The 23,372-nt window shown below is 44.3% G+C and overlaps 2 protein-coding genes, 1 long non-coding RNA gene and 2 pseudogenes across 3 annotated transcripts; 1 reads left to right on the top strand and 4 right to left on the bottom strand.

Moving 5' to 3' along the window:
* Positions 1 to 2,477: 2,477 nt before the first annotated feature.
* On the bottom strand, positions 2,478 to 5,849 carry LOC112938699 (uncharacterized; annotated as a pseudogene).
* A 1,504-nt stretch (positions 5,850 to 7,353) lies between these two features.
* On the top strand, positions 7,354 to 9,082 carry LOC107276194 (uncharacterized acetyltransferase At3g50280-like). The gene has a single exon (XM_066310011.1). The coding sequence runs from the start codon at positions 7,405 to 7,407 to the stop codon at positions 8,815 to 8,817; it is 1,413 nt and encodes a 470-aa protein (XP_066166108.1). The 5' UTR covers positions 7,354 to 7,404; the 3' UTR covers positions 8,818 to 9,082.
* A 2,531-nt stretch (positions 9,083 to 11,613) lies between these two features.
* LOC107278288 (GDP-mannose 4,6 dehydratase 1-like) lies at positions 11,614 to 12,370 on the bottom strand (annotated as a pseudogene).
* Positions 12,371 to 13,660: 1,290 nt separating this feature from the next.
* Positions 13,661 to 18,692, bottom strand: LOC9271144 (disease resistance protein RGA2). Its single transcript, XM_026025157.2, is given in 4 exon segments — positions 13,661 to 14,189; positions 14,658 to 16,532; positions 16,534 to 17,929; positions 18,546 to 18,692. Coding segments are annotated over 3 exon segments (3,255 nt in total). The 5' UTR covers positions 17,913 to 17,929; positions 18,546 to 18,692; the 3' UTR covers positions 13,661 to 14,188.
* Positions 18,693 to 19,022: 330 nt separating this feature from the next.
* LOC136356401 (uncharacterized) lies at positions 19,023 to 20,357 on the bottom strand. Its single transcript, XR_010741186.1, has 2 exons — positions 20,066 to 20,357; positions 19,023 to 19,954 (listed from the first exon to the last, which is right to left on the bottom strand). It is a non-coding gene; the product is annotated as an uncharacterized lncRNA (long non-coding RNA).
* Positions 20,358 to 23,372: the final 3,015 nt, after the last annotated feature.

The following is a 23,372-nucleotide window of genomic DNA, read 5'->3' as shown; positions in this document are numbered from 1 at the left end:
AAATAAAATAATCTTATATTAAAACTCAAATAATATTACATGCTAATACTAAAATAGTCATGTATATGCTAAGTGTTTCGTGCGTATATGCTAAGTCTAATTAAGACTACAATAGTCAATTGCTACTTGTCGCACCAATTCCGTAGTCAATAATTACATACCAAGTCTAATTACAAATAAAGTAATATTATATTAAAACTCAAATAATATTACATGCTAAGACTAAAATAGTAATGTATGCTAAGTGTTTCGTGCGTATATGCTAAGTCTAATTAAGACTACAATAGTCAATTCCTAGGAGTCGCACCAATTCCGTAGTCAATAATGTCATACTAAGTCTAATTTGCAATAAAATAATCTTATATTAAAACTCAAATAATATTAGAACACTACACAATCTTATATGATAAGTCTAATTACAGGTCTAATAATCTTAATTAATTGCATTACAAATATAACAATCATTTATATTATTACGTCACTTGCCTGCTCCAATTCCTTCTAGGGCTAGCTCTTCCACTCAGGCTTGACGGACGACTCCGACAACATGTCTTTTCTGCAAGATAAAAAAAATGTATTAGGATAAATGCGAAGTAACATATATATATATATATATATATATATATATATATATATATATATATATATATACATGTATATATATATATATATACATGTATATATATATATATATACATGTATATATATATATATATACATGTATATATATATACATGTATATATATATATATACATGTATATATATATATATTGCATTTCACGTTAACGTTCGTCCTCGGTCGTTCGCTCGTTCACGTTCCCTAGCTCGTTCACGGTCGATCGATCGTTCTCGTTCTCGTTCACGTTGTCGCGGCAACGTACGTTGACGTGTTCGTTCTCGCTCTCGTTCGTTCGATCGTTCTCGTTCTCGTTCGTTAACGGCGGTGTGGCGGCATCGGGGCGGCGGTTGGTGCGGCGGCGTGGCGACGGCGGCGGCGGCGTGGCGTTGTGGGGCCGTGGCGGCGGCGGCGTGGCGTGGCGGCGGTGGCGTGGCGTGGCGTGGCGGCGGCGGCGTGGCGTGGCGGCGGCGGCATTGCGCGCGCGGCGGCGAAGGCGGCGGCGGCGTGGCGACGGCGGCGGCGGCGTGGCGTTGGCATGCGGCGGCGGCGTTGCGCGGTGTCGAAGGCGGCGGCGTCGAAGGCGACGGAGAGAGATCGAGATCGGAGAGATCGAGATGCATGAAGGGAGATGCGGCGGCTCTCACCCTAGAGATGCGGCGGCAGCGGAGGAGGCGGAGGCGGCGGCGAGGACGACGAGCTCGAGACGACGGCGAGATACGGCGGCGTCGGCGCGGGGATTTGCCCTAGGCAGTGGCGGCGAAGGAGAGAGGCCGAGAGAGATCGATCGGCCGAAAACGTTTAAGTGTTGGTGAAGAAGACGAGGGCGCACCGGGAATATATATACCCCTGGATCTTTACTCCCGGTTGTTCTCAACAACCGGGACTAAAGATATCTTTAGTCCCGGTTGTTGAGAACAACCGGGAGTAAAGAAAAGATCTTTAGTCCCGGTTGTTCTCAACAACCGGGAGTAAATATCTTTTCCCGCTATTTCGAAATTCTTTTTAAACCCGGTTAGGGTTAAGAACCGGGACTAAAGATTCCCGCTATTAATTATAAGTCATATGATTTTCGCTTACATATGTGTTTATAAAATAGAAGTTAATGCATTAACATTATTTAAAGTACAAAGATTGATGACAATTACTTCGAAAAATTATTTTTGTCTGTAATAAATTAAGTGGATAAATCGTAATAAGCAAATATATGACTTATAATTAATAAAAATTCCAATATATATATATTCTTAGCATATATATGAATGATATTATTATATTGGTAAAAACTCTAATTAAGATATTAATGTACATACTGCATGATTTAAAATTAATAAAAATTGTAATCATCATATGTACTTAGCGTAGGAATTATATTAAATTAAATGCTAAAAACTCTAATTAACATATGTAAATGCCACATGCATGATTTAAACCTTTTAAAAATTCGAATAGTCATATATAAGTAGCATATGAAAGATAGTAAATTAAATTGTGAAAAACTCTAATATATGAATGATAGTTTTAAAAATATATTAAATTTAATACTTTTAAAAATTCTCCAGTCAATTATAATTAGCATATGAATGATAGTAAATTAAATGTTAAAAACTCTAATTAACATATGAAATTGCCACTTGCGTGATTTAAAACTTTTAAAAATCCTCTAGTCAATTATAATTAGCATATGAATGCTAGTAAATTAAATGTTAAAAACTCTAATTAACATACATATGAAATTGCCACCTGTGTGATTTAAAACTTTTAAAAATTGTAAGTATCACATATAACTAACATATACATGATTTAAACTTGTTGAAACCTCTAGTAATCGTGCGTAATTAACATATGCCATACATCAATTGATTTATATGGATAATCAATACATCCAAAATAGTTTACATCGTGTACACAATAATTACGGCATTACATCGGCGGTGACGGTTGACCGCACGTACTTTCTCCTCACTATTGTTCCCTCCTTGTGATCGCTGCGTGAGTAAGGGGTGTCTTCATTTGATAGGAGGATGCTAGGGTCAATCGTCACCGTAAAAGGGGGTTGCCCATCCAACTGATCGTAATCCTCGTCAGTCTTGTCCTCAACTCCGACGATTTTTCTTTTGCCTGGGAGAACCACTTGACGCTTAGGCTCATCAGGCCCTCTGCCCTTCTTTCCTTTGCTAGACATGTCCTTCACGAAAAAGACTTGCGTTACATCATTGGCAAGGACAAAAGGTTCGTCCGAGTATCCAACCTTGTTAAGGTCAACAGTTGTCATCCCACTGTCATCAATCATTACGCCTCCACCAGTCAACCTAACCCATTGGCACCGGAACAGAGGAACCTTGAGAGGACCATAGTCAAGTTCCCATATGTCCTCGATGGCACCGTAATACGTGGCAGTTGTTCCATCGTGTCCCATGGCATCGACACGAACAGCGCTGTTTTGGTTCGTGCTCTTCATGTCTTGGGCTCTCGTGTAGAATGTGTACCCATTGATCTCATATCCCTGGAATGTCGCGATCGACCCAGACGGTCCCCTCGCCAGGAAGGCAAGTTGTTGGTTGATCGACTCGTTACCCATGAGATGTTGTCGTAGCCACGCGGGGAAAGTATCAATGTGATGCCGTGTAATCCATGCATCGGACTTACCGATGTTCCTGGCGCGAACTAGAGCCAAGTGCTCCTCGATGTAAGGAGCTACCAATGAAGAGTGTTGCAGAACAGTGAAATGGGCTTTACGGAATAAATTGTTGTCTACCGTCATTATTGCTTTCCTTCCGAGAGTTCCCTTTCCCCGTAGTCTCCCTTCATGGCGTGATTCAGGTACCCCGATTGGGCGAAGGTCTTCGATAAATTCTACGCAAAATTCGATGACCTCCTCTGTTCCATAACCCTTGGCGATGCTTGCCTCTGGACGAGCACGGTTACAAACATACTTCTTCAGAACGCCCATGTACCTCTCGAAAGGAAACATGTTGTGTAGGTACATAGGCCCGAGAATACGGATCTCTTTCACAAGGTGACAAAGCAGATGCGTCATTATATTGAAAAATGAAGGTGGAAATATCAACTCAAAACTGACGAGACATTGCACCACTTCATTCTGAAGGGCTTCTAATCTATCCGGATCGATGACCTTCTGCGAAATTGCGTTCATGAATGCACATAGCTTTGTTATTGTTGCCCGGACATTGTCTGGAAGGATACCCCTTATTACAACTGGTAGCAGTTGTGTCATCAACACGTGACAGTCATGAGACTTTAGGTTTGTGAACTTCTTCTCCTTCGTGCTTATTATTCGCTTGATATTCGTGGAGTATCCAGACGGTACCTTTATGCTCTCCAAGCATTCAAACATACTTTCCTTCTCTGCCTTGCTAAGAGTGTAGCTGGCTGGACTCAAGTAATGGCTTCCTTTCTCCTTTGGTTCCGGGTGAAGGTCGCCGCGTTGTTCCATATGCTTCAGATCATTACGTGTTTCCAGTGTATCTTTCGACTTTCCGTATACACCTAGGAAGCCAAGAAGGTTTACGCAAAGGTTCTTAGTGAGGTGCATCACGTCGATTGCGTGGCGTACGTCCAAGAATTCCCAATATGGTAACTCCCAAAATATAGAGTTCTTTTTCCACATCGCCGCGTGACCATCTTCGCTCTCTATATGCTGGCTTCCAGGCCCCTTTCCGAACACTACTTTAAGATCTTTAACCATAGCAAACACTGTTTTCCCGCTGCGATGTTTAGGCTTCGTACGGTGGTCGGCCTTATGTTCGAAGTGCTTGCCTTTCTTCCGTACCGGGTGGTTTGCTGCAAGGAATCGACGATGACCCATGTATACAACCTTCCTACAGTGCTTAAGATACGTACTTTCTGTTTCATCCATACAGTGAGTGCAAGCCTTGTACCCCTTGTTGGACTGTCCGGATAGGTTGCTAAGTGCAGGCCAATCGTTGATGGTTACGAACAGTAGCGCTCGTAGGTTAAACTCCTCCTGTTTGTCCTCGTCCCACACGGGGACACCTTCCTTCTTCCACAACTGTTTAAGATCTTCGACCAGTGGTCTTAGGTACACGTCGATGTCGTTACCAGGTTGCTTGGGGCCTTGAATAATAATCGGCATCATTATGTACTTCCTCTTCATGCATAGCCAGGGGGGAGGTTGTAGATACACATCGTAACGGGCCAAGTGCTATGGCCGCTGCTCATCTCTCCAAAAGGATTCATGCCATCCGTACTCAAACCAAACCGTATGTTTCGTGCGTCCTTTCCAAATTCTTTAAATTTTCTGTCGATGTTTCGCCACTGCGAACCATCGGCGGGGTGTCTCAGCATCCCGTCCTGTTGACGCTCTTCAGCGTGCCATCGCAACATTCTAGCATTCCCCTTGTTCCTGAACAAACGCCTTAGCCGTGGTATTATAGGGAAATACCACATCACCTTAGCAGGAATTCTCTTCTTTGTTAGCTGCCCGTCAACTTCTCCTGGATCGTCCCGTCTAATCTTGTATCGTAGTGCTTTGCAAACAGGGCATGCTTCTAGGTTCTCATACTCCTCACCGCGATATAGGATACAATCGTTCGGACATGCGTGAATCTTATGAACTTCCAGTCCTAACGGGCAGACTATCTTCTTAGCCTCGTACGTTGTCTCGGGCAATTTGTTTCCCCCCGGAAGAATGTTCTTGACAAGTTTCAATAAATCGCCAAATGCCTTGTCACTAACCCCATTTTTTGCCTTCCATTGCAACAACTCCAGAGTGGTATCCAACTTTTTGTGCCCCTGCTCGCAACCTGGGTACAACGAAGTTCTGTGGTCCTCCAACATCTTGTCCAATTTATGGGCCTCCTTTTCACTTTCGCAGTCTTCCCTGGCGTCCTGCAACATCTGACCAAGATCATCCGCAACGTCGTTACCATCAGCAGCTATTTCCTCCTCGCCCGTTTGATTTCCTTCAAATCCAACATACTGAGCAAAGTCCGGAATATTGTCGTCTTCCACTTCATCTTCTTCCATTTCAACACCTTGCTCTCCGTGGGATGTCCAACAATTATAGCTTGGCATGAACCCCGACTCAAACAAGTGGAAATGAATAGTCCTGGATGCAGAATACTCCTTCTGATTCTTACACTTATTGCATGGACAACAAATAAAACCCCTTTGCCTGTTAGCTTCGGCCACTCTCAAAAAATAGTGCACGCCGTCAATAAACTCTTTGGACCGCCGGTCAGCGTACATCCATTGCCGATCCATCTACATGAGTAAAAAAAACTGCACACAAATAATTATTCTTACAATAATGACAGTCATACAATAATTATAAGATATCTTTATTCATACAAAAATCATAAAATATTACACCAAATAATTCTTAAAAACTATTTGTAAAGTTTTAAACTAATTTTAATGTGTTTTACTTCTTTTAATTTTTATTTTAGTTTGTTTTCTATTATTTAATATTAACTTTCACTAGAGTTTTCCTTCTCAACTATTTTATAAAACCTTGTTTAGCAAATGAACTAAATTTCTATATATTCTTTCTTCCCCACACACATTTTCTCTCTCATCAACTTACAACTAAATTTTGGAGACAAAAAAAGTGTGCAAAACATAGGTGCAAATGTAGTATGACAAAAAAAACATTGGAGGATGAAGTTGCAAACCTTTTAGGCACCTCCGATTTGTATGTAATCACCAAAATAAATTCAATAGAAATTTTGGCATGACCTCCCCTCTTTTTTGAAGAAATTTTGAAGCTTGCTCGGGCAGCTGGAGGAGGAAGAAGACATATATATAGGGGTGGGACTTTAGTCCCGGTTGGTAGCACCAACCGGGGCTAAAGATCACCGGGATCATTAGTCCCGGTTGGTATTACCAACCGGAACTAAAGTTAAGATCTTTAGTCCCGGTTGGTGCTACCAACCGGGACTAAAGATCCCGGGGGGGCCTGACAGGTCCTGACAGCATTCGAACCGGGACTAAAGATGATCTTTAGTCCCGGTTGGTAACACAAACCGGGACTAAAGATCAAATATGCCCGTTACCCTTTTGAACCGGGACTAAAGATCATCTTTAGCCCCGGTTTTTATTGCATCCGGGACTATTGTGGAAATCGGCCGACCGACGAAAGATGGTTTCTCCACCAGTGTGATTTTTTTCAATTATGTAAGAATGCTACTCGAATGATAATTCTATGGTATTTTTGTAATTTTTTAATAGCAGTCTTGCAATAACGTGGAATTCAAACCAATGGTAAATTTGTAATTGCGTGTGTTTTTGATACAGGAATTTTGACACCACTACTATTTAGACCCATCACTGTTCTCTTATTTTTATCAGTTAGCTCTTTTGTGGATCTTCTTGTGTAAAGTCAGGTAAGCTTCCTCGGATGCCCTTTATCAATTCATTCATTCATGAATGTACTCGTTTGTTTTTCAAAAACCACACAAATCGTATACAGCTGTACATCGTATATGGATTTTTCCCCATCAAGCATCCTCTCGTTTTCTTGCATTTTATCTAGATATAAAAAATATATTATAAAAAATATGAGATATATCAGTTCACAGATACGTATAATTAAATTGGATTTCTACCAGCTGTAACAAAACTCTAACTAAGTATCCGTATACATGGTTATGTTTGTTAAAGCTAAATTTAAAGCTGTATATTCGCGGAGTGATATGCCATATGCTTTATAAAAAAAAATATAAATATTCAATGCCTAAAACTCGATCTTGTTCATCGAACACGTACGCACCATTAGTCGACTGAGCTCGAGAGCTAGTCGAGAATGGAAGGCGGCGTCCACATCGTGTCGCGGCGCATGGTCCGGCCGGCGGCGGAGCACGCCGGCGAGCTGCCGGAGCACGAGACGGTGCACCACCTCACGCCGTTGGATCTCCGGATGATCACCGGCGACTACGTCCAGAAGGGCGTCGTCCTGCCCAAGCCTCCCGGCGGAGGTGAGCACGTCGTCGAACACCTTGTCTCGTCGTTCGCCCGCGCGCTGGCCCGCTTCTACCCGCTGGCCGGCCGCCTCGCCGTCGCCGAGACGCCGCCGTCGCCTGGTGGTGCTCGTCCGACCATCTCCCTCTCGCTCCGCTGCAATGGCGAGGGGGCGGAGTTCGTCCACGCCGTGGCGCCCGGCGTCACCGTGGCCGACATCGCCGACTCGCTCTTCGTCCCAAGGGTGGTGTGGTCCTTCTTCCCGCTCAACGGCATGCTTGGCACGGACGCCGCCGTGGAGCCCCGCCGCCCTGTCCTGGCCGCGCAGGCCACCGAGCTCGCCGACGGCATGTTCATCGCCATGTCGCTCAACCACGGCGTCGCCGACGGGTTCACCTTCTGGCACCTGTTCCGCACCTGGTCGGAGATCAACCGCCGCCGCAGCGGCGCTGATAACGCCGACCTCGAGCTCTCCACGCCGCCGCCAGTGTTCGACAGATGGTTCGTGGACGGCATCCCGGCGCCGATCCCTCTACCCTTCGCCAAGCTGGAGGACATGGTCCGGCGGCCTGCGTACACGCCGGTGGAGGAGTGCTTCCTCCATTTCTCGGCGGAGAGCGTGAGGACGCTGAAGGAGAAGGCGAACGCCGAGATGGCCGGCGGCGGCGGCGGCGCCGCCATATCGTCGCTCCAGTCGGTGGTCGCGCACATCTGGCGAGCCGTGTGCCGAGCCCGCCGCCTCGCGCCGGAGCTGGAGACGAGGCACGGCCTCTCCGTGGGACTGCGAGCGCGGGTCAAGGAGGTGCCACAAGAATACATGGGCAACACGGTGGTGGGCGCCGTCGCGAGGGCCACCGCCGGCGAGCTCCTCGAGAGAGGGCTCGGCTGGGCGGCGTGGCTGCTGAACCGCGCCGTGGCGTCCGCGGGCGACGAGGCGAGCGTGAGGCGCACGCTGCCGGCGTGGCCGGAGACGCCGAGGTTCGTGACGGTGGCGAGCCTGCAGAACGCCGGCGTGGTGGTGATCTCGGGCTCGCCGCGGTTCGACGTGTTCGGCAACGACTTCGGGTGGGGGAGGCCGGTGGGCGTCCGGAGCGGCGCCGGGAATAAGATGGACGGGAAGATTACGGTGTACGAGAGGCGAGGCGGCGGCGGCGGCATGGCGGTGGAGATTTGCCTGGCACCGGAGGCGCTCGCGAGGCTGGTCGCCGACGAGGAGTTCATGAGCGCGGTGACTGCGCCGCCGCCGACACATCACTAACGTCAGTGGCAGAATGCGACACATGGTTAATCAGTAACTCCCTCCATCGCATAAAAAAAAAATTTAATACGGAATGTGATACTCCCTCTGTTCCATATATAGATGGTGTCTTTTTCCTATGAAAGTTAAGTTTTTTACGCAAAACAACGTGGTATTAGCGTACAATTGATTGAGTTTTAATTACTAAAAATTTGAAAAATAGATTAATATCATATTTTAGAGTAATTTTCATATAGAAAGTTTTTACGCACCGTTTAACAGTTTGAAATACGTGCCACAAAAATCTTAATCTTCATATAACTCTTATTGGAGAAAATAACATGACCATATAAAGGATTTAAAAGAGATATGATATATTCTAGTACTACGAATTTGAATACTCAGTCTGTCTAGATTATTGACTCTCTCACGTCATCTATACAGTCTGATGTTCGTAGTCCATCTCCAGTGTGCCTGGAAACAAATCGAGAGAGGCAAAGAATGATATTTGGTTGGATTTGTACACTGGAGCAACCGAACACCAATAAAACGCAAATTTCTTCGGTTGGAACAAGGGGGACAACAAAAACAAAAAACCAAAGTAGTTCAAGCAGCATTAGCTAGCAACCACACCTCAGTCCTGTTCGTGGTGGGGAGCCGAGGAGGAGGAGCAGTGCCCGGCGGCCAGGGATCGAGGCAGGGAGCCAGCCAGCCACCCCAACCGAGGTAGCCATGGCCGTGAAGCCTGCTGCTCCCCATGACTGTCGCCGTCGGATCGAGAAGCTCCGCCGCTCCCATGGGAGAGATAAAATAGAAGAAAAAAAATAGCCATCAGGTCAGCAACAACATCAGTACTAGAGGGGAAAAGTGGAGATGGAGCTTGTTCTCTAACATGCCACGAGTAGTGGCGAAAACGGTACGGAAACTTTCCGTATTTTGGACCTATTTTCGAAAATGGAATTTATCGGTCGGAATTTTTCGGAAATAGAACAAATTCGGAAATATTTTCTCGGAAACGGAATCGAAAATGATAAGGGTAGTTTCCGGAATCAGTTAGAAACTTTCTAGAAATTTTCTCGGAATTTCCGGAAATTTTGTGACTGAAATACTTTGAATTCTTTTTTTAAGTACTGAATACGATGGTGTTTGGCTTTTATTTTTTTTAAAAAAATATTTGTTATGTAAATATGAAGTTACATAAGAATATTTTTTTTCTGCGTTGGGATTTATCAACAACATTACTCTCTTAAACATAGATAATTTATTTCATAGATTGTGTTTTGTGATATATTGTTTAGACTTAACAATTGGATTTATATGATTGTGTTTTACGATGAATTGTTGACCGTTGAGACTTGAGAATTGGATTTATCAGTTTGAGGGGTTTCTGTATTCCGATAAATTTTCGTTACCGTATTTGTGCCACTTCGTTTTCGCTCCGTTTTCGGTTTCGATAATATTCGATTCCATTTTCGTATCCGGGCTTTTCGATTCCGAAAAAAATATGAAAACGAAAACGATAAAGATGGTTTCCGTCCGTTTCCGTACCGTTTTCATCCCTACCTACAAGAGGCAAAATGGACCTTTTGTGTTGACAGTACATGTTGGCAGAATAAGTCCATTTTGAGTCCCTCAAATATACATCCAGTATAATTTGGATCCAGATCACTCGTGACGTCAGATGGACGTCTACGTCGTCCATTCCGCATTGGACGAACGCACGGAGTGAGCCAGCAAAACTGGCTTGTGCTCGGCCCAAATCAGCGAAATAGCACGGTCCGTTAGAAGAAAGAGCTCGTTTCCTTAATTTGCCAGCAAAATCTTGGATCTCTCCTAATTCCTCGTGGCCATCGGCCGGCGGTCGCTCGTTGTCCCGTCCAGTCTGGCTCAGGTGCGGGTGGAGTACAAACAGCTATCTTTTGCCATTTTGCAAGCAAAAGCAAGTAGTATGCAAGTCTCTATGCATATATGCCAAGTTTGTATGTACTGATCTCAAATTGCATAATAGAACATTCTCAATTGGACAAATTAATCAGTCTGGAATCAGTAAAGAAGACATCCAATTGCCGCATTCACATCAATTTACAATCGCAACTAGGCTTCTCAAGCAACTGTTGCCTTCCTCCAAAAGCCCGTGGTGATGGTGGTCATCGTTGTGGCGGCAGTGCTGCGGTCATGGCAGCAACGGATGTGGTATCGTGGCAGCGCGACCCCTGTCACTGGTCTCACTGCTCTGATGTGGGTGGTGGTGAAGTGCTCCGCCGTGGAAGCCATCGTCGTCGAGGTAGACCCAGACGAGGCAGATCCCCCGGATGAAGCAGGGCTCTCAAGAGGCGCGAGGAGGCGATTGACGGGGAGGTGGCTGACAACGAGGGGAGGTGCTTCCTGCAGGATCCGCTCCACCAGCGCTTGGGCCGGAGGAGACGACGAGGAGCGGTCACCGGCTGACGGCCTTGAGGAATTGGGAGCGAATGACCGATGCCGATTTTGCTATTTTGCTGATTTGGGCCGAGCGCGAGCCAGTTTGGCTGCCACACTCCGCGCTTTCGTTCGATGCGGTGTCCAAGCGCTACGTCAGAGGATCTGGATTCTATAATTCCTATCCCTCAATCGCAATACCAGATATCTTAAACCCTCGACCATTAAAACCGGTGCAAATGACTTCCTCGGTGGTTTTGAGTGAGGTTTATGTTGATGTGGCTTGTTGACCTAATCCATTCGTTGTCAGCATGTGTGGGCCCACATGTCATCCTTTCTCTCTTTTTCCATTCTTTCTACTCCCCTCTCTCCCTTATATCTCCCTGTCCCCACCCCACTCTAACAGTGGACAACGGTGGTGCTGACAACAATGAGGCCACCCCAGCCATTGATGCTGCATTCCCTGGTGCCATCGTGGAAGGTCGCCTTGGTGACCAGCATCACGAGGCATGACAGGAGCCACCTGACGGAGCTGCTACTGGGGAAGATGGCCAAGAGGAATTCCTTGACGGTGTGGGACTCCTTGGTGGCTACGACGTAGTCGCTGTGCTGGTCCTGCTACAACATATGCCACATTGCTTTGACTTAGTCCCCGAAGAAGCCCAAGTCCCTGGTGACAGAGAGATTGCTGAGGAAGACCTTGGTGAGTCCAACCTTGATGCGGCCGACGGCGCCGGTAATGTTAGTCTGAAGTTCTCGCCATGGCGTGAGGACTCATGGTTGAAGAGTACGCTGCTGCCAGGCAAACATGCTGTAAGCCTCGTGGTAGTTGATGGCGTACTAGAGGGCGGCGAATTGGCGACGGTGTAGGGGACCATGGGTGGAAGGGGGAGGACTCACTTTGTAGTGGTGGCGTGGAGCCGAACATCTCGGAGGGGACCGCCTGGTAGTAGCGAATGGGCTTGTGGGCGAGGTGGACGGCCTCGAGGAGGCAGAGCGCGCTCGTGGCTGTGACGTCGGCGGTGTAGTCGGGCACCTCGAAGGACAACGCGACATGGCACTGCGCGGTGAGGTTGTAGACCTCGTCGAGGAGGATGTGATCAAGCACGCAACGGAGCGACGAGGAGTTAGAGATGTCGGCGTAGTGGAGGTGCATCTACTAGCGTGGCATCGATGATTGTGTGTGTGGGTCATGTTAGATGTGGTAGAGCCGTCGCGCGCACCTCGTAGCCCTTCCGGAACAGAAGCTCCATTAGGTAGCTCCCGTCCTACCTTGTGATGCCGGTCACTAGGGCGACCTTGCGCAGCGGCACCAGGGAAAGTGAAACCGATGACGGGGTGGCCTCGTCGTTGACACCACAGCACGGCAGTGCCGCTGTTGGAGTAGGGATGGGAACATGGAGAGAAGGGAGAGAGAGGGGGAGGAGGAAGAAGGGAAGGAGAGAGATGATGACATGTGGGTCCATACATGCCGACTCAGCGATTGGACTAGATCAACGAGTCATGCCAATGAAAACCAACTTTATAACCACCGAGAAAGTTATTTTGCACCAGTTTTAATAGTTAAGGCCGTAAGGGTTTAAGATATTTGCTATTGTGATTGAGGGATAGAAATTAAATTGATTGTATATTTGAGGGAGTCAAAGTGTACTTATTCCCCCGTTGGCACACCCATATATGCGAAAGTAGCAAAAAAAAAAAACATTCTCCTCACTCCAGTGTAAAAAAATGTAATGATAATTTTAATAGTAGCATTTGGAGAATGACCGTTTCTTATAGTGACAAATAGATAAATCTTTCGGCCACACAACCTCTAAATGAGTAAATGTTGTTGTCATGCACTCCCTTCGTCTAATAAAAAATAACTTATGCAGATGAATCTAGATAAATGTTAGAACGGAGGGTGTATGTTTTGCTTATTGTTGTCATGTACTCTCTCTAGTCCCATAAGCAATTGTCTCTTTACATATGCATATGCCTTACAACCTGAGTTATTTTGAAATTTACTCTATTTCTAAATGATGTTGTCATGTGGTAGTGTTTCAACGGACGCCATTTCAAGACAATAGAGCACTGACAACAAGTAGAGCAAACGCATCGGCAGAAAAGGAGCCAGATGCTCCTCGTTATCATCCACAGCCCATGAATGATGGCCATCTTTACTGATGTCTCTCACCTTACAGCTTAATATAAACCCTTTTGGCAAATTTCAGTTCAATCTAATATTTGCATACTGACGAGCTCTGACAGGCAATACATCAAAATCTACACTGCCAACTTCTAAGTGCTCCACATCAATTGCTCAGTAACAGAGATAAAGAGTTCTTTTTTCTAACACCGTAATCCTTTCTTCCTATATAATTGTCTGATCCACTAACTGCAATTAACACTATAAAGGAGCCTTTAGATAAAGCACGCCATATCATTATCAAGAATACATGAGCCATTGCATACAGATTTCATCTCAGCAGTTTTAAGATACTTCGGTTATGTACGTAGGCTATAGTTCCCTGATACAATTCTACTAAGACCAACACACAACAAAAGCCACCGTGGGCTGAAATAAAACTGCATCCTACAAAATTTAATAGAGTGATTCAAAGTTATTCATCATGATACCGTTATATTTTTATAAAGTTTGTCCCTCTATATATAATAGTCTTTCACGTAAATCTCCACACCAATGCATGGGGTATCATCCAGTAAAATACACAATTGTACACCCACAAATTCAGCTCTTGAGATTCTCATCTCCTAGCCAATACCCATGGTCTGATTAGTCTGCACTTTCTTTTGGCTCTCTCCTATATATAATAACAAAGTTTATTACTAAACTTCAAACATTATGATATAAGTGAATGATGTAGAGTTTGCCGAGATGATTCTCCCTGATCCCCAACATAACTTATGCTGGCATGTTCTGTGCTGTTTGCATCTGAAATCATCTTGAACACTCGACATTATCTTGAAATCATCTGAAACCATTAACAACAATGAACTATCAAATCCAATGAATATAAATAGTACAACTCGTACTTCATTTCAGCTTTCTTTTCCTAGAGCATAACTAAATCTAAACAAATTAGTATTCTACGACATAGTATTGTAAAAGTGAAGTCTCCAAAAAGCTAGTATCGGCTTATTGTGGACTTGACAGCCAGCGGAAACCGGTCTGTTTGCCACAGTTGATGAAAATACGACTAACTGTAATACCAATTATGAGATTTGGTCGAGTCTAGAACTCTAGATGTTATAAATAAGTACAACACAATTTATGATATGGAAGCAGAGCACTTCTAGCATGACAATTTGCTGTGAGCTTAAAAATATTTCATACAAAAAAAATTATCAAAAAGTTAATGAGATTACTCTATGATAGATGAAGATAACCAGTTTTAACAGAAAAAAAAAAGAGCTATCAAGTGTGATTCCTTAGCACGTACCAGTAGCGACCTCTTGTGAAAGGCTGTGTCATCTCCATCAGCTTGGGGCAATCATGTATATAACCCGACTGTATTTCAGAGATAGATATAGCACCAACAATAGAGATGAGGTCTGGACAGCTAACAAGTTTCAGGTTGAGTCCCTTGAGTGTCACAGAACTCGCCAGATGGCTGTTGTCGATGAACTCTATGCTTGGACAACCGAGTAAACTGAGCTTCCGAAGAGAGGATGGTAATGTCATTATCCTCCGTGTATTCAAATTGGGACATGATTCAATACGTAGCACCTCCAAGCAAGAAAAGCGATGAAGCTCATCAATCGGCAGTAATGCTAATTGTCGACAACTTTCCACAAGAATGGTCTTCACGACGGGCATATAAGCAGGCATCAGGAACTCATCAAGACTCAACAGTGCATTGCAAAGAGAAATGGTGACACTTGAAAGGGATGAAAATACTCCAACAGGGTGCCTGCTGCTTGCCTCTGAGACATAGATGGATGTGAGGGAGCTACACTGATAAATATGCAAATCCTCCAAGGCTTGAAGATTATTTTTACAAACTTGCAGGGGAATAGACATTAAGAATTCACACTGTATTTGCAGACATTTCAGGAGAGCGAGGCCACAAAAGCAACTCACAAAGTGATCCGTCGAATGGCCAAAGTTTCCAAGGATAATCTTTCTAAGAGAAGAAGGTAAAGCCACCAAACCTTGCCAATTGATGTTAGGACAATGTTGGATATCCAACACCTCAAGGTGACAAATGTTCTTTGAATCTTCCGAATCAGGAAAGAGTGGGTCAAAGAATGATATGCTCTGAATGTTCTTGCAATAAGAAAGTTTAAGTGAAGTCAGCATTTTCAGGCAGTCTGGCCGGAGCCAACTGGGGCAAGATTGACCCAGGTAATACTCTATTGTCAAATGCTGAAGGTTCCAATGAGGTAACAATTCAATCTGCTCCTCTGTCATCTGTAACTGTTCTTCAGGTGTCAGTGGCAGAGCCAGGTTTGGAGCATAGGGGGGGCTCAGCCTTGTTCTGGCTTCGCCCCTGTCAGGTGTTCGCATTATGGGCCACCTTAGGCATTGCTTATCTTTATCCTTATTATATATGAAGCCCTTTGATTCAATTTTCTTTAAGGAAATAAGATCACTAAAACCTTGAGGATATCTTTTGAAAACACAACCCTTGGCATTTATAGTCTGGACATGATACAGGCAGCTAACAGATGAAGGAAGGGTCTCAAAAGTAGAATTTCCTAATAAACCAAGGTAGCGCAAATGTATTGAGTTGCCTATGCTCTCAGGTAGCTTTCTGACAGTCGAAAGATCAAAACTCAATACACGGATATTCAAAAGTTCATTGAACCAACCGTCAATCATGGGAGCAAAAGGTTCCCAATTTATGTAAGAATCATTGCATACTAGGGAACGCAATTTTTTATTTTGTGCGCAAATATACAGTAAATCTGAACATCTGATATTTCCATTAGTGAATATTGATAGATGACGTACCTTTGGAGGGATTTTAGCTAGGTCACTTACATGTTGTATGATGAAGCGCTCATCCTTAGAGACTAGTTGTGCTGTATCATGTAGCAAATCATGAATTACATACTGATTATCATATTGGTGGGCTGCTTGCTGAAAGAAGGATCGGTTTACAAGGTCATCAAAGCAAGAGGATGCATCTTGAGGCTCCACATACCCTTGTGCTACCCAAATGTCTGCTAAAAATTCCTTTTGAAATATGTGATCCTTTGGATATATAGCACAGATTGAGAAGCATTCTTTCATGTACTGCGGCAGGTACGCATAGCTTAGTCGAAGGGCCGGCAAAATGTCAGTCTCCTCTTGTTCTAATCGCCACAGCTCTTTTCAATATGTCTTCCCAGTGCTCTATGCTTCGGTTGCATTTCAACAATCGTCCAAGAGTTTTGGCAGCCAAAGGTGAACCCTTCAACTTGGGAAGTATAGCTCTACCAATGCGCTCCAATTCTGGACGAATGCGCTGCAACTCTGGCCTGTTGCTCCAACTCTGGACAGATCCAAATGCACATAGTTTGAAGAAATTCCAGAAAACCCCATCTTGCAATCCTTTCAGCTCATAGTGATTACCGTCGCTGACTAAGTTAGCAACCTTGGAAGATCTAGTGGTGACCAAAATCATACTGCCATCAAGACCATTGCTTAAAGTTCTATGAAATGTTCTCCATCCTTTCTCATCCTTTAAGACATCATCCCACATGTCATCAAGGACGAGCAAAAACTTCTTTGACTTGACACTATCACGTAAATTAACCATAAGATTATCCCTTGTATCGGTATCTTCTGACTTGACTCCAAGAGACTTCAGAGCATCTTTTGTTAACCTGTTTACCTCAAATTCATCTGAGACACATATCCAGATTATGCGGTGATGAAAATGTTTGCGCACCTCTGGATCCTCACAGATTTGTTGGGCCATAGTTGTCTTGCCGACACCTCCCATGCCAACTATTGGCAACACAGGCAACTCCATCCTTCTTGCTTCAGTAGTGTTAGTGTGTGCTGCAGGCCTGCCTCTCTTGTGTCCATCTACTCCTAGCATTTGCATCAACTCCTTCAGTTCTTGCTCACGACCAAATATCTGTGACTCATCAAGGACACGGCATGTCTCTGGCCTGACTAATCGATCAAACTTCTTGGGTGTTTTGTGCAAGCCTAAACCCATGGATTGGTCGAAAACATGCTTCAGTCTGTCTTGGATTTCCATCACTTTGCTGAAGTTGCCATTGAAGTTGACACTGTCCAAGAACTCTAAAACGGGTCCATGTGAGTGATCTTGCCCCAAGTTCTTGCTCGCCTCCACTTTCACCTTAAGAGCATAGTAATTGTACTCATCAAGGAGGTCCTCGGCATCGTACACTGCATCCTTGATCTGGCGAAGGTGCCTGGCTTCTGTTTCCCTGTGGCTATGCCACTCAAGGCGGTCGATGAGATCATGCATCGTGGATGTAATAGTTGTTTGGATCACCCAAAGGTTGTGCTCGAGTTTCTGAAGATCATCCTGAATCTGATGCAGTGGAGCTGTTCTGTTGTTTCCAGTTGATGCTGATACTGGCCCTCCTGAATCCAGTTGCAGCAGCTGCTGCTGCTGTTGAGAACGTACGGCAGCTAAGACGTGTGGTGTGACCCAGTGGAAGAATTCACGGAATGCATTGGCGTCAGCAGCAACACCAGCTACTCCCCTCAATATTCCGACGACCTTGTCCATAGCCAGATTGAGCACTGCTGCATGATCATAAGTGCTAAACTGTTAAGAGTTCCAGAGATGCATCATGGAAAAGCTAGATTTACTGTATCTAGTGGTTGAAGGCAAACCTAACACCTATCTATCTACCATTCAAAAAACAATTTGCTTTTAAAGTCTAGCAAATTATGCCGGGTCTACTGTATCTAGTGGTTGAAGGCACATGATTTCTCAGGAAATTCGACTAGTTTTGGTTAAAGCAACATGCAAGACAAAACACACAATTTTGAAATCTTGTTCTAACATTACTTGTCTAGTACAAAACTGAAGAGCAACACAAAAGGCTACAACATGCAGTCTGCCTGGACATCTAAATGTATAATTGTATTTCATACAACTATATCTCAAATAGGCACATAATTTCTCTGGAAGTTCGACTAGTCGTAGTGAAAGAAACATGTAAGACAGCAAGCACAGTTTGAAATTTTGTTCTAAGCTTACTAGTACAGTATAAAATCGACCAAGAACACAAGAAATTGCAACATGCAGACTTTGTCTACAATTGGAAAATAACAGTTTCTGCTGACAATTGTAGTATATCTGATACTCCAAACATACCAAGCTGGAGTAAAGAAGGGAAATAATTGGATCACGTACCTGGGTCCTTAATTTGTTTCACAAATCTTTCTACCCAATGATCAGACTACCTAGCTAGCTCCTCTTCTTGATCTTGCTCTTCTTGATGTCTTTTATGAGCAAAGCAATCACATGTTTGTTCAAAAAAATGTTAGATCAATATGAATAGAGATTAGATAGGATCACAGGAAAGAGAGTGCAGATGCGCTAGTTCCAGATAGAGTACAAATTTCGTCTCCCAAAAATTAAACGAAGAGCGCTAACTGAAATTTAGAAGAGTACAGCCCCAAATTTCAGTTAGTTCTTTCCTTATGTAGAAGAAGGGGCTCAACTCACTTTTGGGGCCATACGCTGCATCCACGCACAAGTGCTCAGCTAACCTTCTGGGAAATTACTAAAAGGTACCCAGGATGTTCCATTGTTGTGCCAAAAGGACAAAAAAGAAAATTAAAATAAAAAAGAAAAGGGGCCACTAATAGCTGTCCCATTCAGTCCATATACTTAACTCACCACTCAGCTTTATTCCATACTCTTACCTTTTGAAATGAAGTTGTCCATAGCATGGTATCATGGGGTTATCATTATAGTTATTACTAGTTGGACAATATATTAACATTTTGCTTACAAAAAGTGGTGCCTCCCCATTGGAGTTTTTGGTGCCTAACAAGATCCATTCCCAAAGAATGGTAGCTGAGGCACCACTGGACATAAGATGGATCAAATTAAGAGGCCATTTTGGAATACCCCTGCATCTGGGAACTAATGAGCAGTTTTTGTTGTAGAAGTTGATATCCCTGATGTGCCAATACGGCGCTGGTAGCCTTCACTTCAGGAGAATTCAGCGCACGCTCCGCACACGAGCACCTGTTCAATGGTCGAATAAGGTTTTGTTGTTGCACACCAGTTTGCACCTCTCCCATGGTCTAATCAGCTTTTGTTGTGTTGCATGTCAATTTGGAGATCGTTGAACTTGATGTGGCTGGTCCTTCGCTGGCGTTTGTTTTGCTGGCGGCTGATCGTCTGCAGAACCGCATCTGCATCTTCTGCGATCAGATGTGGTGATGGATTCTCTCTGCATTGAATCAACAGCTGCAGCTGCTGAATCATTGCAGCTTTGGTGCTGGGTTCTTTTTTTCGCGAACTGGTGCTGGGTTCTCTCTGCACTGAATCAATAGCTGCAGGGTTGCTCTCTCTGCACTGACCACTGAACCTGCCTGCTCGCTTTCCCTGCTAGCCAGACAAAATTTCGAAGATTGGTGGACAGAGGACAAAAGAAATCAATGGCATTGGATTCGGTCAGTCACCCTGAATGCATATGTGGTTTGGAAGCAAAGAAATAGTAACAATGAAAGCAGAAGATGGATCAAGCAGCGCTCTGGAGTGGAGTCACCCTAAATGTTGGCCATCCAGTCTGATGCTCACATTTGTGCCTGCAAATCGAACCGAGAGCAGCACAAAAAAAAAAAAGTGAATCAAATTCTTGGTTGGAACCAAGGGAATAAGAAATAGCCAAAGTATTCCAGGCAACAAGGACACCTCACAGTTCACTGTTCGATGCGGGGGAGAAGGAGCACAGCGTCCGGCGGGCAGGAGGCCACCTCTACGGCTCTACCCATGGCCGCCGTCAGCGTCAGGCCAAGATCGACAAGAGGTAACCCTCCTGCGCCTGCTCCCCCCATGCCTTGTCGCCGTTGGATCAAGAAGCGCCGCCGTTCCTCCCTCCTCCAAGGTCGTCGCCGTCGAATCGAGAAGCGCCGCTTCTCCCCTTGACCATCTCCTTGGGATCAAGAATCGATGCGAGAAGGCATTGAGCCTGCCGCTGCCGCGGGGAATGAGGATGGAGAATTGAGAAGGGGTGGTAATTAGGAGATAATTCATCCTTTATTTTGTCCAAATAAATCTCAATAATATTTTTTCATTAATAATCTAATCTCAAATTAAACTCCCATTCAATTTTCACCACCTCTAGTAGACAAGATATTAGAATTAAAAATTAAATTCTCTTCTTAATCTCACCATCAATTTTCTCCAGCGGCAGAGCCAGTCTCGGTTAGCCTGTCGCATACAATTGAGTAAAATACTACCCGTAGCAAATTACGTGTTTAATTAACTAGTTCTAATGAATGTCAGATCAGTTAATCAGCACATAAAGTAGCAAAATGACTAACTATATATATAACTGTCTAGTTATTCAACATTAACAATTAACGAGTTACATTTCATCGATATAATTTTGCGCATCGCTTCTCTTCTTCATAAATTAGAAGTCGATTCTCTTCAAAAAAAAATAAATTAGAACTTGATCTATCCTAAATCATGCACGTGGTTGTATGGAGTTAATTGTCCTTCTCTATCGTTAGGCTTGTCCAGACTCATAAAAGTTCCTAGATCCGCCACTCTGTAGACTCCCTCCTTTTCAATACCTGAATAGAGGTGGTAATTAAGAGGGAATTCATCCTTTACTCTGCCTAAATAAATCCCAAGCATCCATTTTTCATTAATGACATAATCTCAAATTAAACTCCCTATCAATTTTCACCATATCTACTAAACAAGATATTGGGATTAAAAATCAAATTCACATCTTAATCTCACCATCAATCTCCTCATGTAAACTTCCAATCCTCTTCGCTCGAGTTGTCAAACAAGTCGAAGTATTTTGCCAACAGGGGCTAGCTTCCACTGAAACGTAAACCTGCAATGTCTCTACTACATCTCATACTTCATTCATCATAAAATATAATAACTTCTATCACTCAGAACTTGTCTAAAAATATAACGACTTCTTCCTAACATCCTCTTCCAAACTAATCACAACTCTATCATTCACTTTTCTCGTCTACCTTCACTTCTTAACTAAACACAATCTCTCCTCCATTTAATTCTACCTATTTTCTTAATAATTATGTCCAATTTTAAAAATTCTTATATTTTGGGACGGAAGTAGTAATAAACAGTTGCCCTTCTTCCTTTCCTTGTTTATTGTTACTATGTTTTCAAACTGGTAAATAATATGTTTTTATAAAACATTTTTTATATAGTTTTTTTTCTTATAAAAAAGTTTATAATAGTTAATACTGGTATTTTTTTTTGTTTCGCGCAGCAAAAATGCTAAAGCTGAACGATCTTTCAAACGAACCCGTCCCTTTTTTAATTCATTGGCTTGATTTTGCCTCTTTTACCACTTCAATGGATGAAATTCCCCTTAGCCCCATGGTTTGAATCACAAGAAGAAGCGGAGAACAATTCCTCCAACCTCTGCATCGCCGACGGCCTTGTCCGTCAGGCCTCCTTCGACGCCCCTTCGTGCTGCACAAACAGAGATCAAGAGACATGAGCAGGGCATCCAGTGGTCGTCCCCAACCAGCATGTCGCCAGGATGGTCGTTGTCGAAGCACCAAGACGAGCTCGCTCTCCTCGCTCTGCCTCCTTGCCCTTGAGCTCGATCCATGACCGTGGGTGGAAGCGAGGAGCACAGGCTCGATGTCACGCTAGCCCTCGACATCGGTTAAAGAAGTCCAACGGCGTGAGGACGTGTGTGGGGTGGGATGCTGGTGGTGCACTGGCGTCGTGTAGGGATGAACAGAGATAGCATGGGGGGTTCAGGAGTGATACGGGGGCGGAGCTAGAGCGAAATGGAGGATGGTGTCACTTGCTTAATTTACTCTACTTTAAATCGACTTTAAGCTGATGCGGATGCCTAAGTTTGTATTGAGGGGGGTGCGTACATGGTGAAAATAGATGAGGTATAGCTAAAAAATTTTCTTGACCGGGTTCCTGGGCACCCCCTAATCAAGCTCCGCCCCTGATACAGGTCCTGGATCACCCTTAATTTTGACCCAAAATGACCTCCCTACTTAAATTCGAGCCAGACTCACTCTATAGGCATGACCCATTAGACTATTTGTGTTGTATTTTTGTAATTTTTAAACTAAAATGCTAGTTTTAGTGGAGTATTTGAGCAAATTTTGCATATGTACATTGAGTTTTCAGCATTTTGAAATTTTTGAGTGTGAACAGTACTGGAGAACAGATCTTTATCCGGATGGCAAAAATCACATTTGTCCCGGTTTGAATAGGAACCGGGAATAAATAAGATCTGTAGCCCCAGTTCAAAACCTAATAACACTTTATAATCTTTAGTCCCAGTTGGTACATTTTAAGTCTCAGTTTAAAAAGTCGTTAGGCGAATGTCACACCCCCACTATCTTTAGTCCCGGTTGGTGTCAATATTTAGTCCCTATTGTTTATACCAACTGGGTCAAAAGTTGAAAAAATCCGGAACAGCGCACTGAGCCGCACGCCTCCCCACCCGTCCTTATCTCCTCAACTTATTTTTTAACTATTTCCTCGTCGTCCTTATTTCCTCACGCAGCCGCACGCCTCCTCCACTTATCCACTTCACGGCTCTTCCACTCCTCCCCCCTCCCCTCCCCTCTCCTCGCTTTCCTCCCCTTCCCCTCTCCATCGTCGGCGGCGTCGGCAGTGGGCAGCGGCAGGCGGCAGCGGGTGGCAAGCGGCGGCAGCACCCTCCCCTCTCCTCTCCTCCCCCCCCTTCTCCGTCGGTGGCGTCAGCAGTGGGCGGCGGGCGGTGGTTGTTGGTGGCGTGCGGGAGGAGGCAGGCATTCCGCATTTTATCTGTGATGTCAATTTGATGTGCGGATTTGGGCAATATGCAAGCAACAAAAAACAATTAAAAAATACCTTTAGTCCTGGCTGGTACTAAAAATAGATCTTTAGTCCCAGTTATAAAGATGGGTATCTTCAGTCCCGAATTAGACATCCCGATTTGCAACCCAGGACTAAAGGGATTGCAAACCGAGATGGGTTCTCACTAGTGGGAATAGG

Source organism: Oryza sativa, chromosome 4, assembly GCF_034140825.1.
Source record: "Oryza sativa Japonica Group chromosome 4, ASM3414082v1".
Lineage (NCBI taxonomy): Eukaryota > Viridiplantae > Streptophyta > Magnoliopsida > Poales > Poaceae > Oryza > Oryza sativa.
This window is presented reverse-complemented; position numbering and strand designations above follow the sequence as displayed.

Bases quoted from the DNA above. Each gene is read 5' to 3' on its own strand.
- LOC107276194 (XM_066310011.1), top strand. From the start codon at position 7,405: ATGGAAGGCGGCGTCCACATCGTGTCGCGGCGCATGGTCCGGCCGGCG.